At 33.5% G+C, this 20,442-nt stretch overlaps 1 protein-coding gene across 9 annotated transcripts in view; it reads right to left on the bottom strand.

The window, feature by feature from the left end:
• DPH6 (diphthamine biosynthesis 6) overlaps positions 1-20,442 on the bottom strand; it is a 445,353-nt gene that overhangs the window by 228,000 nt on the left and 196,911 nt on the right. For all 9 annotated transcript variants that reach the window (XM_021098165.1, XM_021098179.1, XM_021098184.1 and 6 more), the window contains exon 9: positions 11,975-12,038. In XM_021098165.1, the coding sequence (XP_020953824.1) occupies positions 11,975-12,038 (64 nt within the window). The remainder of the gene's footprint in view (positions 1-11,974; positions 12,039-20,442) is intronic.

Below are 20,442 nucleotides of genomic sequence, written 5' to 3'. Positions count from 1 at the left end.
ACAGCAACGCAGGATCCGAGCTGCGTCTGCAACCTACACCACAGCTCACAGCAATGCCGGATCCTTAACCCACTGAGCAAAGCCAGGGATCGAACCCTCAACCTCATGGTTCCTAGTCGGATTCGTTAACCACTGCGCCATGACGGGAACTCCTAAATAATTTTTTAATGAATTTATGAATATATTTGAATGTTTGGAAAGATCTTAATTTTCACCAAATTTTAAAAATTTCACTCACATATTAGTTTATTTAAACATAGTTAATGAAAGAATAAAGGCAAAATAATGAAGACACTGCTTCTGAATGAGTTTAAGAAGAATTTTAAACTATCTCTCCTCAATCCTATATAGTATATACATAAAGTAATTAAACTGGAATTGTAAAAAGTTAAGGTCAATTTCTGAACATGACATTTAAAAAACATTCTACTTAAGGATGATGTTATTAAGGTATAACATATTTTAGACATGCCATTTTCCTATGAATGCCTTTAAACAAGCTGTCTTATAGAGATTTGGGTTTTATGTCTGTGTTGAAACATTTTTTGGTTGTGTTTCAATGGACATATCTATGGGACAAAAACAAAGAAAATGTGCAACTTGGGGAAAGTGGGGAAACATTTTGTTTTTTTTTCATGGGATATTGTTGCTTACAGAGTGCTATCAAACTTTCACTTCTGAATAGTAGAGGTGACTTTGTCAGCATCGCTTTGTTCCCAAAGTCAGAGGCTTTCCGAAATAGTGAAGTTGACAGCTCACCTTTTTAGTTACTGCTCCATTTAGACACTTTTACAAAAGTCTATTGTTCACCCTAAGTGGTATCATTTTTTTTTTTTCTTTTCTAGGGCGCACCCACGGCATATGGAGGTTCCCAGCAACCAAAGGAGCTCCATTTTGTTGTTGTTGTTGTTGTTTGTCCAAGGTGAATTTATTTATGAGCTACTGTTCTAAAGTGATTCTGCTGCTAAACTGCTTTAGTAACAGTGAGAAATTATTTTCATAATCACTAATTAAAATTCACCAACAGAATTCATCCAGTAAGTATTTGTTTTGCATCAGCACTGAGAAGCCATTGCTATTAGAATTACATTGGAAGTAATTTATTTTATAACCTATGACAAATGTCTATACTTAAATTTCTCACTTAAAAATTTAAAGCTACATAGCTAGATAAAAGTACCTTTATATTTACTTAACCTTTCAATAACAGAGTTAAATTATAGGTGTATCACTGAAGAGGCTATACAGAATAGATGCTAAAAGCCGAAGCATAAGAGCCAGCTGTTTATGTGTATCCCACCAACTGACTACTTGTATAAACCTGGTCCAGATAACCTCTAAGTACCCCAGTTTCATCATCTGTAAAGTGGGGATAACAGTATCTAACTCACAGGGTAAGGATAAATGAGTTAGGGTCAGGCATACAATAAATATGAAATAAAATTTAGCTAATTATTCACTTTTTATAGTGAGGAGATTATAAAGAATCTCAGAAGATGCTACAACAGTAGAGATATAAGTGTATTTATTGTATAAAGTCAGATCATCCTCCAAAAACCTATAAATAGAAACTTAAGGGAGTAAGGGGAATGAAAGGAAAGACAGACCAGCACTTTTCCTTAAATCCAACAAAAACAGGATGAAGAATATACTAAAGATATATGCATCAGTTAGTTAAAAACCATTCCTTCTCATTGTGACTTCTGTCATTCTCAAAGCTTTCCAACAATTCCATTTATGACTTCAAACATTTCCTGTGTTCTGTCTCCGAAAGATTAAACACATACATGCAATCATATGAAGCTGAGGAACCTACAACCCACCAAATAGAAACAAAGGGCATCAAATATAACAATCCGATACTTTTTCACCCCTTTGTGATTTTGCACTGAGTTATGTAAAAATTCCTCAGTTGAAGCTTCCAGTTCCCAAGCTGATGTTTTGAACAGTTCTTTTTTATTTTTTTTTCCTGTCTTTTTGCCTTTTCTTGAGCTGCTCCTGTGGCATATGGAAGTTCCCAGGCTAGGGGTCTAATCGGAGCTGTAGCCACCGGCCTACATCAGAGCCACAGCGATGCGGGATCCGAGCCATGTCTGTGACCCACATCACACAGCTCATGGCAATGCCGGATCCTTAATCCACTGAGCAAGGCCAGGGATCGAACCCTCAATCTCATGGTTCTTAGATTCGTTAACCACTGCACCACGACGGGAAATCCTAGAACATTTCTTTTTACTATTCATCCCATACTAGTATTTTTTAATTTTTAACTTTTTATTGAAATAAATATAGTTGAATTACAATATTAGTTTTAGGTGTACAACATTTGATATTTTTATAGAATATACACCATATAAATTTGTCATAAAATATTGGCTGTATTTCCCGTGTTGTACATTATATCCTTGTATCTTACTTACTTTACACCTAGTCCTCTTCCCCTATCTTGCTCCAACCTCCCTCTTCCTACTGGTAATGACTAGTTTGTTCCCTGCATTTTTTTTTTTTTTTTTGTCTTTTCTAGGGCCGCACCCATGGCATACGAAGGTTCCCAGGCTAGGGGTCTAATTAGAGCTGTAGCTGCTGGCCTACGCCAGAGCCACAGCAACCTGGGATCTGAGCCGCATCTGCGACCTACACCACTGCTCACGGCAATGCTGGATCCTTAACCCGCTAAGCGAGGCCAGGGATCGAACCCGCAACCTCATGGTTCCTAGTTGGGTTTGTTAACCACTGCACAACCAAGGGAGCTCCATTTTGTTGTTGTTGTTTTTCTCTGTATTTATGAGTCTGTTTCTGTTTTGTTATATTTTGTCCATTCATTTTATTTTTTAGATTCCACACATAAGTGAAAACACAGTTTTGTCTTTCTCTGGCTTTATTCAGTCACTAAACATCGTACCTCCCCTGGGCTATCATAAATAATGCTGCTATGAACACTAGGGTGCACAGATCTTGAAATTATGTTTTTGATGCATACCCAGGGGCTGGAACATATGATAGTTCTACTTTTAAACTGTTGAGGAAGTTCCATACTATTTTCCTTAGTAGCAGCAACAATTTATATTCCCACCAACAGTGTACTAAGGTTCCCTTTTTTCCACATCCTAGGCAACACTTGTTATTTCTTGTCTTACAAATGATAGCCATTATCACAGTTGTAAGGTGTTCTCATTGTGGTATTGATTTGCTTTGCCCGATGACTCTAAGGTGGAACATCTTTTCATGTGCCTGTTGGTCACCTGTATTTCTTCTTTGAAAAATGCCTATTTAGGTCCTCTGCTTATTTTTTAATCAGGTTGGGGTTTTTTTTTATATTGAATTTTATGAGTATTTTCTACATTTTGAATATTAAGCAATTATCAGAGATACCACTTGGAAATATCTTTGGTAGATTGCCTTTTTTGCTGATGGTTTCCTTCACTTTGCAAAAACTTTTCAGTTTTATTAGATCCATATGTTTATTTTTGTTTTAATTTTGTTGCTAAGATCTATGTCAAAGAGTGTAATGCTTATGCTTTTTCTTAGGAGTTTTGTGGTTTCAGGTCTTTTAGAAATTTAATCTCTTTTGAGTTTGCTTTTGTAGATGATTTGTGAAAATGTCCTAATTTCATTCATTTACATGTAGATGCCCAGTTTTCCTAATACCACTTGTTGAAGAGACCATTTTTCTCCATTGTATATTCTTGCCTCCTTTGTCATAATTGTATATTAATTGACTATACATTTGTATGTTTGTTTATGGGCTCTCTACTCTGTTCCATTGAGCTATGTGTCTGTTTTTGTGCTAGTACCATACTGTTTTGATTATTGTACCTTTGTAGTATACTCTGAAGTATACTCTGAAGCATACTCTGAAGCCAAGGAATGTGATACCTCCAATATTGTTCTTTTTCCTTAAGATTTCCTTGGCTATTCACAGTTTTTGTAATCCCATACAAATTTTAGGATTATTTGTTCCAGTTCTGTGAAAAATGTTATGGTATTCTGATAGGAATTGCATTAAACCCATAGGTTGTTTTGTGTAGTATGACTTTTAACAATGTTAATTCTTCCAATCCATGAACATAGGATAACTTTTCATTTATTTGTATCATCTTCAATTTCCTTCATTAGTGTCTTACAGTTTTCTGAGTATTGATCTTTCACTTGGAAGTTTATTCCTAGGTATTTTATTTATTTTGATGTGATGGTAATTGGGTTGGGTTTTTTTTTTTTTTCTTTCTTTCTATTTCTGGTAGTACATATTAGTGTATAGAAAAACAAGATATTTCCATACATTGACCTTGTATCCTGCAACTTTAATGAATTCGTTTATTAGTCCTTTTGAGTTTTCTATATATAATATGCCATCTGTAAATAGTGACAGCTTTACTTCTTCCCCTCCTATTTGGATACCTTTTATTTCTTTTCCTGTCTGTTCATTGTGGCTAGGACTACCAATACTATGTTAAATATAAATGGCAAGAGTGGACATTCTTGTCTGGTTCCTGATTTTAGAGAAAAAGCATATAGCTATTATGCTATATGTTAGCTGTGGGTTTGTCAAAAGTGGCTTTTATTATTATGAAATATGTTCCCTTATATCAACTTTGTTGAGAGTTTCTTGTTGGAAATGGATGTTGAATTTTCTCAAATGCTTTTTATGCATCTATTGTAAAATCATGTGCTTTTTATCCTTTGTTTTGTTAATGTGGTTTATCATGTTGATTGATTTTTTTGACTAGTGAAACATTCTAGTATCCCTGGAATAAATCCCAGTTAATCATGGAGTATTATTCTTTTTATGCACTGTTGAACTAGGTTTGCTAATATTTAGTTGAAGATTTCTGCATTTATGTTTATCAGGAATATTGTCTTATAAATTTTTTTTTTCTATAGTGTCTTTGGTTTTGGTATCAGGACAGTGCTGGCCTTATAGAATAAATTTGGGATTGTTTCTTTCCTATTTTTTTGGGATAATTTGAGAAGAATAGGTATTAACTCTTCTTTAAATTTTTAGTAGAATTCCCCTGTGAAGTCAATCAGTCCTAGACTTTTGTTTGTTGGGAGTTTTTTTGATTACTTCTTCAATTTTTTTTTTTGTCTTTTTTTTTGTTGTTGTTGTTGCTATTTCTTGGGCCGCTCCCGCGGCATATGGAGGTTCCCAGGCTAGGGGTTGAATCGGAGCTGTAGCCACCGGCCTTCGCCAGAGCCACAGCAGCGCGGGATCCGAGCCCCGTCTGCAACCTACACCACAGCTCACGGCAACGCCGGATCGTTAACCCACTGAGCAAGGGCAGGGACCGAACCCGCAACCTCATGGTTCCTAGTCGGATTCGTTAACCACTGCGCCACGACGGGAACTCCACTTCTTCAATTTTAATACTAGTAATTGATCTGTTCAGATGATCTATTTCTTCTTGATTCAGTATTGAAAAACTATGTGTTTATAGGAATTTCTCCATTTCTTCTAGGTTGTGCAATTTCTTGGTGCATAATTTTCATAGTATTCTCATTATGATTGTACTTCCATGATAACAATTGTAACTTCTCCCTTTTCATTTCTAATTTTGTTTATTTGAATCCTATTTCTTTTTTTCTTAGTGAGCCTGGCTAAATGTTTATCAATTTTTTTATCTTTAAAAGTATCTCTTGGTTTCTTTGATCTTTTATACTGCTTTTGTTTGTTTTGTTCCCTCTTTTATTTCCATTTTGATATTTATTATTTTCTTCCTTCTGCTGACTTTGGGTTTTTTTTTTTTAAAGTTCACACCTGTGGTATATATATGGAATTCTCAACAAAGTTGGTATAAAGAGAATCTGTCAGGAAGCTGCCTGTTCTGGTTATACATTTACTCTATAGTGCAATTCCAGCTGCAAGCAAGTTTTTGAAGCATTATTCATTTTAGTTCTCACTTAGAAATTGTGATCTAGTTAATCTGTAAAAGCTTTCTAAAATTGCCTATCTGAAATCAAATATAATCTCACTACACAAAACATTCTATCTAAAATCCTTACAGAAGGTTCTTTAAACAATGACGAGTCACTGGACTCAAAGTCAGGAGACTCAAAGGCTCTAGTCCCTTCTCTGCTGCTAACTTGCTGTGAGATATTGGTCTCTAACTTTTTTAGTCCCCAGTTTCTTCCTCTATGAAATGAGACAGGTGAGTCAATTCAGTGGCCTTAAGTCCATGTTTTGCTAGATGCACAGAGTATTCTGAATAACTTTAGACTCAGCATACACTCTCTAGCCTCTCAAGCCTACCATGTTATACCTGGACCATTTCACTCCTCAGTTATCTGCCTGACTCCTGACCAAATGATTTTTATGGACCTTCTCAGCTATAAGGGCATGATGCTAAGACTCTACATTGTTTATTTATAATAAACTCTATTATGATTTAGGAGATTGCTATTGTTAGTTCTTTCATCTTCACTGTTAACAAGAACCATCAAACTCCCATGCAATAGGATGAAATTAGAAAAACATATATATATGAAAAATGATTTAAAGAAAGCTCCTTTTTTCCTCATTGTGAAAAAGCAGAAGCTGTCAGATGGGGGCAGAAACATATCTAGGACAGTTTGAAAGCAGCTGCCTCTTCAGCTAAGGCAGGTAAGATGGCTGTGAGAGACTTCGTGAATAAAAGTACAATTCCTGAAATAGTCTACAGAGTTATTTTTGCAAAAAACAAAAACAAAAAAGCCCCAAGCCCTCACAATACTCCATCTTAATCCCTTGATACAAACTGAATACTCTGCTGCCAGAAGATTACACATAAGCCCTTTTGAGGGCAGGACCTGTTCCTCAGCTGTCCTTGTACCTCAATGGCATATCATAGTACCACACATAATACACACTCAATACATGCTTGTAGGTCGACTTACATTAATAATTTTTTTCTGCCTCCCTTTTATGCCACTATTTTCAAGTCTTCTCTAGCATCATACTCTCTTGCTTCTAGGCCTCAAAATGCTATTTATTGCCTCTGACAGGCAGCATTTTTCTCCTACTTTCTCCTATCTTCACCTGGTATCTCCCTAGACACCTGGAAAAAAATCTAGGTTAGGTGTATTCTTCTCTCCTTCCCTTATCTTTTTTCTTGCAGAGTTATGAGTATTATTTCCACTAGACTCTAAATCCGATGAGTGTAGAGAATAAGTGTATTTCATTCTTTGTAGTAAACTCATCATGTAGCATGGTACTTGGCACAGAATAGGCACTAAAACATGTTTACTGAATACATGTTACAGAACGAAGGAATCCTAGGATAGGGCTGGCCAAAAGAAGAAAAGGTAGAAAAAAGGAAACAAAGACTTAAAATTATTTATCAAGAAAGATAAATCAAATGAAAAATCATTTAAAACTAAAAACAGTGTTATAAATTGATTGTTGAAAAATTAAATTGAAGAATTCTCATAGATCACAATCTTTAATATCAAGATTTTTTTCCCTATATGAATTGTTCCAAATGGGTAAGGACAAAATGCCATTAGTCCAAGCAAGGATACTTCCTTAGGGGTTAGGAAAAGGTATTAGAATATATAAATTAATGATCATTGACAGGCACTTAAGCATAGCTAACTACATTATCAGATGATTACAATATACATTAGTTATATTCACATTCAGAATGTACATATTTCAAGGATTATAACACAAATTTTATCTGGTAATATAGGTTATTCTATAAAATCTAGGAAAACAGATTTGTGAAGGATGAGAAGAGTGTCAGCTTTCAAAGAAATTAATACAAGACAAATGCATTATCCATAAACTATTTTATTAAGAAGCAACTCAGTTTTAATATTACTTAAGCTCAGTTGTAAAATTTTAAATTCCTAAATTTAGATTTCTAAACTCCCCTGGCAAAATTTGTCTTCTTTGGGAGTTATTAAATCAATTAACATTGCAAAGGGAAGGTTAAAAGGACTTTGGTAGGCTACAGTCTCACAGCATGAAAAAGAACAGGCAGAAGCCTGAGTGAACTGCTGGTAGGGTTCAAAGAAAGGCTTATACTAGCAGATGATTAGCTCTGTTCTTGCAAAAATTTGGCACAGAACTACACTGTGGTTTCTTCAGATGACAGCATCATAATTCATTTAGCTCTCCCCTACCTTTTCACAAAAAGGCCAAAACCCTACAGGAAATGTGAGCACTGACATTTTCTACCCAGGATCAAAAACTGACTATTTTGCCAGAAAGTGAAAACAATATAGCTAAAACAGTAAATACACTACAATGTGTTGAAGGAAAGAGGCTGTTGGACTGGCTAGTGACATAATCCATCATTTCTATTTTAACTTCTAATGGATAAAAAGGTTAAAAAAATATAAATATACGTTTGGATTGGCAAATTTCCATGCAAATATAATGAAAACCAAATAAATTTTGAAGAATTCTTTTGCATTAATTTACAGATTATGACCTAACGATTTATACTGAACACTGTGCCTTTAATGGAATGTTTGATTATATATTTCTAGCTGATTTCCAGGCAGTTAAAAGCTAGCTTAAGGGCCATCTAGAAGGCATGATTTCTTTTCTTTCCACAAAATGCTAAGGCTTCTTTATCATTCTGTATTCAGTCATGAACTCAGCTGCACAAGCCAAACGTAAAGATTTTATGGGGTGATCTATCATGTGAATTCGTGAACAAGAATACAAGCCTACTCATGCAGTCACCAGGAGTGATTTCCATTTTTATGAATGAAAAAGAACCTTGCATAAGCATTCTTTATTTAAAGTTTTAAATGAAGAAAGACGCAAGACAAAATGGGAGCATTTTGTTTATATGTCAATATCTTACAAGAGGGGCAGAGTAAGAAATCTGGCTCACATGAGTCCCAAGACAGCAGTGTCTCCCTTGCATTAAGTACATAAATGAGATTTATGGCTACTGACCTAATCTTAGATGCCAAAATGTACAGCAGGAACAGCTTTCTGAAAAACTTAATTTAAAATTATGGTGTTAACAAAAGCATTTTAGGAAGCAGACAACACACCCGGCGTACATACACACATGCATCTAAGAGACGTAACTATAGAAAGAAGCCACGGTTATTCGCATAAATCTTTAGAAAACATTTCAGAGATATTTCAAATCTATAGGTTTTACTTTTTCCCCTTATCACCTTGATATTTATGAATTCTCAAATAAATACATATCATCAGACAGCTGATACTCATCACTAAAGGTCACTTAATATCAGATATTCACAGATTCAGATTTTGGGAAGGCTTAGAACTAAAAAAAAAAAGGTATTAATTCTTTTTCTGAATTTTATAAAGTAGTTTCCTTACTCACTAAGTACTAACTAAATTATCACCTTGGAGAGAAGAAAAGATTTGAGCAGCCACACTTAAAACACTTTTTTAATTCACTTTTCCTGAACACACTGATTTTTGTCCTAAAAAAGAAAAAAAAAAAAAGAAGAAAGAAAGAAAGAAAGCAATAAATGAAATCTATAATGACAGATGTCAAGTCAACACTTTCCTTATATAGTTCCATAAAACAGAATTCCTAGGGAAAAAAAAAATAACATCCTGTAGAATAAAATGTCAAGTTGAAGAAACACATCCCCTCTCTTATCATTGGGTTTTAACAAGTAAATTATGCATAGTTAAAGGAGGTAAATATACAGTAACAAATGCTTTTTAAATATTTTCAAAAGCTTTTTTTTTTTGGTGGTTTTTTTTTTGGTTTTTTTGTTTTTGTGGTGTTTTTAGGGCTGTACTCATGGCATACGGATATTCCCAGGCTAGTGGTCAATTGTGGTCAATTGGAGCTGTAGCTGCCAGCCAATGCCACAGCCACAGCAATGCAGTTTCTGAGCCATGTCTGAGACCTACACCACTGCTCAGGGCAATGACAGATCCTTAACCCACTGAGTGAGGCCAGGGATTGAACCTGTGTCCTCATGGATACTAGTCAGATTCATTTCTGTTGAGCCACAACGGAACTCTGATTTCAAAAGGTTTTTTTTTAGGCCACTTCCGTGGCATATGGAAGTTCCCAGGCTAGGGGTCAAATTGGAGCTGCAGCCACTGGCCTACGCCAGAGCCACAGCAACGCGGGATCCAAGCCACGCCTGCGACCTACACCACCAGATCCTTAACCCACTGAGCGAGGCCAGGGATCGAACCCGCAACATCATGGCTCCTAGTCGGATTTGTTAACCACAGAGCCACAATGGGAACTCCAAGATTTCAAAAGTTTTTTGCTTGTATTTCTTTTTTTGGCTGCACTAAGGTATACAGAAGTTCCCAGGCCAGGGACTGAACCCATGCCATAGCAGTGACAACATTGGATCCCTAACCTGCTGAGCCACCAGGGTACTCCCCAAAGTTTTTACTTTTAAATATAGATTTGAAGGTCTGAGATGTACATTTCAGGTATACATAAATATATCATTCCTGAACCAGATAAATCATGCTACTCTGTAACTTGTGCATAGGGCTCAAAAGATTTTTAAAGAGTACCATTTTAATTTCAAAATTTAATTTAATTTTGAAATTACGATGCAGGAGTCAAAAAAACCTGTTTTTAAGTTATCTATACATTCAATTTTAAATCCTTGTCTTAGCTTAGACTGTCCTAGAAGAGTATCTAGAATGAGAACTTGGATAAAGTTAACTTATTTGGGAGGTAAATCCCAAAAATTTATTTGGGAGGTAAATCCCTTTCTTACACCCTATACTTTAGTGTTAGAAAGTATAGGGTGTAAGAAAGGAAAAGAAAATCCAACAATGCTGTTGAGTTAGTTAATGATCTGAGAAACAAAGGATCAATTCTAATGGGAATTCTCTGAGGAACTCTGGAGAGTGTGGCCCAGAATCGCTCATCTGAAGAATTTCAGGCTGCTGTATTTATTCACAATATCCTGTCTCCCGTTGGTTGAGTGTTGCTACAAGTGGCAGTATCTCCCTCAATATTCCAAGCTTCCTTGGCACAAGGGCTAAGTAAGCTCCCTTGGTTTCAGAGAAAGCCTTGAAGTGGAAGAATGGAGAAATGCACAGCCTGAGTTTTGGTAGAACATTGTCAGTGTGCCCAGAATTATTTGGCAGTGCTCCACGGCATGTGACAAGGGCACCAAAACCTTGTGTCTCAGATGCCAGGTCACCTACAAAAGTAATCAGCTCATAGGATGGAGATTAGTAAGACTTCATAAATCTCAAGTTTTTGCATTTTAAAATACAGTATTATTCCTAATTTTAAAAATCTGAAGACAATCTAATTTTTAAAAATAGCTTATGTGTTGCTGTAACCGATACAATTTCCTTTCCAATTAACTTTTTTTTTTTGGTGTGAGTATGTGTGTAGTTTCAGAAGAATTTCATGTGTAAAATAGCAAGAGGATAAATTTGAAGTTTAAAGAAAAAGAAGCCAATGATACTAAAAGAGAGAAAGAAAAAGTATCATTTAATAGGTATGATGACAACTATTTTTCACATTATTTCTATACTATAAAACTGTTTAAATTGAAAATAAAGCAATTCAATCTGTTTTATTCTTTAAAAAAATCTCAATAAAGAACAATCTGGTTTGCATCAACTTCACATTCTTCAATTAGCTGTTTCAGCATCATGAACAAACACATTGTCTTAACTGTGCTTTTTTTTTTAAAAAAAAAAAAAGGCTATATATCATAGTGGTTAAAACTGCTCAGGCCTTGAGGTCAGATGCCTATGTTTGAGTTCTCACTCTACAACTTATCAGCTATGCTAAATAGTGACAATGACAAGACTTAGTTATATATTCAGTGATTGGTACTTTAGGATTAAATTATACAATACATACGAAGTCCTCAGAAAAGTGTCCATCTCATAAATGCTCAGTAACATTACTGATTATTATTGTTATGTATTGTCAATAACGTGCAAAAATTAGGAGGTTAAAAAGTCATAATAGCAAGTTTGTAATTATGTGTGCATTCATATACAATTATACTACAAAGTAATAAAAAATAACTGAGTAAAACATAAACTCACTGTTTTGTAGAAGGGAAGTCAATGATTTCCAGATGAGAGGTGGAGTTTTATTTTGGTCTTCTTCCTGTGAGAGCAAGGATGTTATCCTCATTACAATACACCTCACAAGAGCAGTTACCCATAAACAGGTTGTCTGAGGATGTCAGATACTAAGAATAAAGATTAGTGAGTAGAATAAGAAATGATGAATTGGGAAGCTAAAAAAAGCTGAAATTGTATCGGTAAATACAATTTACATCTACTCAAGAAAAAACCAAGGGAAAAGCAAGAAGTTTTCTATTAACAGGAAAATGCAATATTTGAAAATTGTAAACAGTAGATATGGTGACACAATGTAGTCAATGAACAATGTGGAATAACAGACTACAATCACACAAGTGTATTACACACTTTGTTTTTATTTTTAATTACTTATTTTTTTTTGCCACATCCATAGCATTTGGAAGTTCCCAGGTTAGGGATTGAACCCGTGCCACAGTTGCTACCTGAGCCATTGCTGTAGTAGCGCTGGATCCTTAACCCGCCGTGACACACGGGAACTTCCTGCTTAGTGTATTGCAATTATATAAAGGAGCAAAAGCATCATACTACAATAGCACAGAGTCAGGTTGTGAATTGCTCAGAGGAAAGGGAAAAATATAAAGCTATTAAAGGCAAAGGAGACAAAGTAAAAAAGCATCAGTAAAAAATTAGAAAAAAATTTAAATTCCAATAGGGAAAAAGTTTGATCATGCAGTGGTAGGTCAGCATTAGAAAGTCATACACTAGCACCACTATGTAAGTTCAATTAAATAAACAAATTAACATATAAACCAATAGTATAGTCTAAAGTAGGACAAAGTAATGTAAATAAACAAATTTAAAGCATTGAGCATACCTGTAGAAACTAAATTTATGTTCAATCTGGAAGAAATTTGTTATTGCATATTGGCACAATGGATTGGAATTACTGCATGTATATAATGGGCACCAAATAGTCTCCTTCAAAGTTTCCTAATTTTGAATTTAAAAGTAGAACAGAAAAGGACATTTTTTTGAGATACTACAATTGTAGCTCTAAAAGAAATATCACTTTTTTTGAAAGATGAGAACTAAGGTTACCCGAAAGAACAACTTTCATCAATTAATTTCACCAGACTATGTACTGAATTTCTAATAAAGTTTGGCTTAAAATAGGGAGACATACATAATATATATGTTGAAAGTAAATGTCTATATCATGATAGAAAATAAAGCAATTTGCCCCCAGTTTTCAAAAGTGGTTGGGAAGTGGTTTTTCAAACTGGGTTTTCACATAAAAACATTGTGTTCTTATTATATGGGCTTTCATATTATGAACCTGAAAAAAAATGTTGAATGTTTTCCTGTAAAACTAATCAATAAATTTTAGAAAAAGTCAAAGATAACTAATTCATGCTCATCAAGCCTGTTATTCTCAGTAACATTAAATGGAGGTTCAGTAATTCAGTTACTTGATTTCCTTCTTTCGGATACAGTCAAATGAGTAGTATTCCTGCCACCCAGTTTTAACATTTATCTACTCAAGGCTAATCTTCTTCATCTATATTTTCACCCACTTCTTATTCTTACTGTGATTATATTGAAGAAAATCCCAGATATTATAACATCTCATCTGTATGTATTTCAGTAAGTGAAGAGAGAGAACTCTTTTTTTTCTCTGTGAATACAACCACAATACAATTATCACACCTAAAAAAAATTACTTAATACCATCAATTATTTTGTCAATGTTCTCATCAAAATTTGATGAAATACAACAAAATGTATGCTATATTAACAAGTAGAACAAATGGCCAAAGCAAAATCCACACCTAATCTGTACATGTGTCTTAATTTCTAATTGAATGTTGTTTTCATATGAATTAGGTAAAGTTCTTAAGTATACATTATTATTTAAATCAAAACTGCCACTAAGCAATACAGAAGGACTTTGACTTTAAGAGTCAGTACTTGCCAATGAGTTATCTTCAATGTGCTCATGTTTTTCTGTGAATAATCACTCTAAATTTTCCTTGCACATGCACAAAACTGAAAAGGGACAATGCTATTTCTATGGTCACTACACTAAAAGTACATGATGTCTTTCTAATTATATTGCTGCTTCATTTTCTATCATATACTGCTTCATGTTCCAACAACTACTCTATCTACAGCAGCAATAAATAGGTAAGGCCCTAGACTACTTTGTCATCCCTTGATAAATTAAAAAATTGGCTAATTCATTTCAACTTAGTAAATCTTTACTAAATGCCTAATAAATGCCAAGCTCCATGATGTTATATGTACTATTATGTTGGCAGTCAATAGGCGAGACATGAGCTCCTCTCTCATCAAGTTTATATATAATCTAGTCTAGAGGGAAAACTGTAAAAATATGCAAAAGCAATACCCATATAACCTATTTCTAAATTTAGGAAATGCAGTATTTTTTAAAAATCTCTAAAAGCATTTGTTTCTCATGTGGAAAATGATATCACTAACAAAAAGAGATGATGAGAGGTGGAAAACTTTGCATATAGGAGGCCATCCGATTAACAGGAAGGGGACTAAACTGATTAACCTGGGTTATTTTTTGGATAAGGCATTTATTGCTTTTCATGTTTAATAACAGTTAGCTGTGTTTACGGTGGGTTGAACAACTTGTAATTAAACCTGAGGTAATTAACTAAGTTTGAAATCCAGTCTATGTTTTACTATTACATAGCTTTCTTTTCAGAGGTTTATTATTACCACGGATGAGAAAGAGAAGCAGACTGGAAAGAAGGATTGGAAGGACATACACTAAGCACAAAGATGACATGTGAACTGCCAATCCTAAGTCCATTAAAAAATGTTCTCTCTCTTTACAAAAATATTTGTTATAAGCTAAAGGGTCCATTATATGCAATGGAACTGACCCTTAGCTTGTACTAGGATTGGGTCAAAAGTCTAAACCAGAAATTCAAAATACACATAAATATTTGACATGAATAAGGAAAGAAAGTCTCCAGTTAAGTGAAGCTCTATGTTTGAAAGTTCTCAGGAGACTCAATTACTACCTCGCATTCTTTTAGGAAACATAATTCAGGAAAGGCTGAAAAGGAAGTTAAGAAGACACTAGATTCCTGAAAGATTTTATATTCCCTCATTAGATATTCACTCATTTAGGCAAATAAATGACAAATCATGACCAAGTGATAGAAATCAACCTAAGTAAAAAAAGAAGCAATTAGATAGTATATAATATTATATTTTCTTACACATGCACTATGGTCTAAATTATAAACAAATAAGAATTAGATTACTGGAGTATATAATTTCATTATGAACTTTGTTTACATTATGTCACAGTTAAAGAAAGTGAAAAAATATAAGCAGATATCAGTTCCTAACTTCCTACAAACTGAACTTGAACTGCCTTGGGACCTAATCCAAGGGAATTACTTTTAAAATAGTTAAGAATCTTATTTTTTTAAAGTGACTTTGATCTTTTGTCTTTAATAAACTATTACAAAAAAAGTAATTTTTGAGAAGAAAATGTTTTTTACATGATTGACTTGGATCAACAATCCATGAACTCACACAATAGAGCAACAGAGAATGTCAAATATGTAGCTGCAAAGTATCATACCAGATTATATTTGCTCAAGAAGGATAGATTTCGTGATATAATGTGACACCCCACACATTGCTAACATTCATAGTGAAAATACTCAAATAACATGACAATTTAAACATTTTCTATGATTATATTAGCCACTTTCTAATGAATAGATATTACATATTATTATGATTGTTTAATAATATTTCCATTATTAAATAGCAGCTAATTTCTAATATTTGAAACTAAGCTATTTCTAGGAGATATTGCATTAATCATTATTTCTTCTTGAGATATATGTTTTTTCTATTCTGTCCATAACTACTTTACTGCTTAGAAGAACTTTAATCCCTCATCCCACTTTTAATAAATTAAAAAGGCCGTTTTTAACAATAAAGGCATCATATTGAAAAAAACATTCTTCTGTTTCTCACAACATTTCTGTATTTGCGACAGACTGAGAAGTTTCACCTTACCTTTAACGTGGAAGTATCCTGAGATTATAAACATTATAAACATTCTTAAAAGATTGTTACCTAATTTCAGCAGTAATAAAAATTTAGACGCAAAAAAAAAATCTAGAACTCCTTCCTAATAAATTATTTTTCATGTTTCTTATTGTCTTTTTCTCAGATGCATAAATTTTACATATCTACAATCACACTATAGGCACAGTTGTGCCTTTATCACTTAAAGGTATGTAATATGCAATTATCAATATTGTATACCCTGTTAAATGAGTACTATCAATGGATGTATAGTATTCAATGAGTTGATGTGCTATAATTTAACTACTGCTATTACAAAAAAAAAAAAGGGCAAGGATGTCCATACAAACACTTACAAGAGTAAGTTCTACTTAGTGTTGGCTTTCGTTATTATTATCATGCTATTATTATTGTAATTGTAATTGTTCTGAAAAAATGAAACGTACTTAAATGAATTTGAGCTATAGAAATATTGAAATTAAATTGATATGATGAAACTTGTACTGAAAAATGAAAAGAATAAATTGAGATATAAAAATACTGAAATTGAAATGTGTAAATTCTTATGAAATCCAAGGGAAGCAATTTAAAAAGATACTAGAAATAATAAAATTCTTAATAAGCTAGTTCTACGAAAAGAAGCTATAAAAACAGAAGCTTTCATTATGCAAACAATAACTTGGTAGAAAACATAATAGAAGAAAATCATAATTATATCTAACATTTATAGAACATTTAAGTGCCATGCATTACTGTAAATACTTTAAATGTACTGTATTTACTATTTTAACCTTCAAAATCACATTATAAGATATATGATACCATACTTCATCAACTCTAAGACAATATCACTTTAAAACATCAAAATTTCATAGGGGTTAAAATATGGGAAAATGTGTGTCATAGAATCACTAAGATACAGTATTATCACCCCTATTTTATAGAAGAACATGACAGTAGAGAGTTTCGAAAATTTGCTCAGAGTCACTCAACATAAAAGTAGAAGGCAGCTTGGTTCACTTTAACTATTTCTTGTTATACATAAATGAAACCATTTTTCCAAATTAACCTTGAGTCAGGAAACCTTATAACACTCAGTATTAATTCCAAGGATATGTCTGTAGGTCTGTTCTACATTTTTTACTTATACAGTCATAATTTGCAAATAGCAGTAGCGTTATTTCTTCATTTCCCTAACTTATACATTTATTTTTCTTGCCTTCTCCATTGTTTGAATAGAAGTGGTGATTTAAATCACCCTTATCTGGTTCTTAAATGCAAATGAAACGATTTCATGATTTCATACTTTTGATATGATGTTTGCTATACCTACTGCAGATGATCATATATTTTTGCCTTTGTTTTCTGTTAATATGGTGAATTCATTAACTGATTTTCAGCTGTTAAATCAGCCTTGCATTCCTGAAATAACCCAATGTGGTCATGGTGTATTATCATTTTATATATCACAAGTTTAATCTGATAATATCTTGTGAAGGATTTTTAAACTTATATTCATGAGTGAGATGAAATCACAATTTTCCTATTTCTTAATTTCATTACTGGATTTTATTATTACCAAGCATATTAAAAAATAGAATCTTGAATCAAATGCAAACATAGATTGAATAATAATTCAAATACCAAAAATGGTTAATGTCCTAAAAGACAATAATGTAACTTTTGTGGTTCTCTTTTTCTACTTCACAGAAATCATTTACATCCCTACTGGACAAAAATCTATATATTATTTAGTATCTTCGTAGAGTCTAGGCTTCAATCAGTAAACAGTAAATGAAAATAAAGTTTATTTCCCAGAGAAGTAAATATTCCCTGAGTAGGCTTTTCAACAATACGCCAGAATAACACTGAAAGGACATGCAGTCAATCATCCTTACAAAAACATTTTCAAAAGAAACGTTAACTATATGTAATAGAATATAGATGCTAACCTCATAAAAATGAGGGTCCTCTTCTGTTTCTTGAAAGGTTTCTGTATAAAGGAATTATAACATCTTCCTTTTAAGATTTCTGGGACTGATTATTTGTGTCTTTTTATTTCATTTAATGTTGCCAGAGATTGATCAACTTTAGTCATTTCTGAGAACCACTATTGGCTTTGGTGAACTCTGTCTTATGTTTATATTCTATTTAATTAATTTCTTTTTGAACTTTGTTTCTTTGGCTTAAACTTATATTTTTTAATGTAACTTATGGTTGGTTATTGCTTATCTCATGGATTTTCAGCAATTCTCCATATATATATATATATGTACATATATACACACACACACATATATGAAGCTATACATTTCATTGGAAATACTGCTTTAATGTTATTTCACAGTTTTGGTATACTAAATTTTTCATTAGCAATTTGTTTAAAACATTCTAATATCCCTTGGGGTTTATTCTTTGCACCATGAATTACTTAGAAATTTGTTTAATTTCCAAATAATTGAAGATTTTCTGGCAATTTTTAAATTGTGGTTAAAGACATATAAAATTTACCATCTTGGTCACTACTGTAGAATGGTAATGTTAAATATATGCACCTTATTGTGCAACAAATCTCTACAACCTTTTTGCCTTGCAAAACTGAAACTCCATACCCATTGAACAACTCCCCCCATTCCCTGACAACCAGCATCCACTTTTTGTTTCTATAAATTTGTGTACTTTAAATAGCTCATATATGTGGAATCATGCAGCATTTGTCTTTTTGTAACTAGCTTATTTCATACAGTATAAAGTTTTCAAGTTTCATCCATGTTGTTACATATGATAGAATTTCCCTTTTTTTTTCTTCTGGTCTTTTTGCCTTTTCTAGGGCCACTCCCATGGTATATGGGGGTTCCCAGGCTAGTGGTCAAATCCGATCTGTAGCCACCGGCCTACGCCAGAGCCACAGCAATGTGGGATCCAAGCTGCATCTGCAACTTACACCACAGCTCATGGCAACGCCAGATCCTTAACCCACTGAGCAAGGCCAGGGACCGAACCCACAATCTCATGGTTCCTAGTCGGATTTGTTAAGCACTGTGCCGCGATGGGAACTCCCCTTCTTTTTTTTTTTTTTAAGAATTAATAATATTCCATCACAGGTATATACTACATATCATTTTCTATTCATCTGTTGATGAACTTGTTTCCACATCTCACCTATTGTGAATAAAGATGCAATGAATGCAGGAGTAAAAATTTCTAAGATCCCAATTTCAATTATTTTGGATAAATACCCAGATGCAGGATTCCTGGATCATATGGTAGTTCTATTTTTAATACTGAGTCAACCTCACACTTTCTTCCATAGTTGTTGCATCACTTTACATTCCCAGCAAGAATGCACAAACATTACAAATTATTTATATTTTTAGCAACACGATATTTTTGTTTTTTTTTTGTTTGTTTTGTTTTTGTTTGTTTTTGATAATGGCTGTCCTAAAGGATATGAATTGATATCTCATTGCAGTTTTTGTTTGCATATCCCTGATAATTAGTGATGATGAGAATTTTATTCAATGCCTGCTTGCCATATGTAGATCATCTTTGGAGAGATGTCTATTCAACTCTTTTGCCCATTTTTAAATTGGATTATTCTTGCTGTTGAGTAGTAGGTATTCTTTATATATTCTGAATACTAATACAGTTTGCAAAAATTTCCCCCGTTCTGTAGATTGTATTCTAGTGATTGATTCCATTCCTGTGTGGAAGTTTTTATGTTTGATATTGTCCTATTTGTCCCATGTTCATATCCTTGCTTTTGTTACCTTGCTTTAGATATCATATCCAAGAAATCACTGCCAAATGCAGTATCATGAAACTTTTCCCCTCTGTTTTCTTCTAGGAGTTTTATAGTTTCAGGTCTTATGTTTAGGTATTTAATCCATCTTTAGTTAATCTTTACATATGTAAATTGAGGGTATAAATTCACTTTCTGGCACATGGATATCCAGTTTTTCTAGCACCATTTGGCAAAAATACCTTGCTGTCCCCATTGAGTAGCCTTGGTATTTCGTTAAAGATCATTTGGCCATGTACATAAGTGTTTATTTCTAGGCTTTCTGTTCTGTTTCATTGGTTTACATGTCTGTCCTTATGTCAGCACCACACTGTTTTAATTGCTGCAGCTTTGTAATATGTTTTGAAATTGGGATGTGTAAAGCCTCCATCACTGTTTTGCATTCTCAAGATTGCTTGGGGAACTGGAGTTCTTTAAGATGCCATATGGTTTGTATTTTTTTTTTTTTGAGGCCAAACCAATAGGGTTTTTTCCCCTTTTTTTGTGTTCTTTCTTTTTTTATATATATTTTTATTTTTTTCCATTATAGCTGGTTTACAGTGTTCATCGATTTTCTACTGTACACTGTGGTGACCCA

Source organism: Sus scrofa, chromosome 1, assembly GCF_000003025.6.
Source record: "Sus scrofa isolate TJ Tabasco breed Duroc chromosome 1, Sscrofa11.1, whole genome shotgun sequence".
NCBI classification, from domain to species: Eukaryota; Metazoa; Chordata; class Mammalia; order Artiodactyla; family Suidae; genus Sus; species Sus scrofa.
This window is presented reverse-complemented; position numbering and strand designations above follow the sequence as displayed.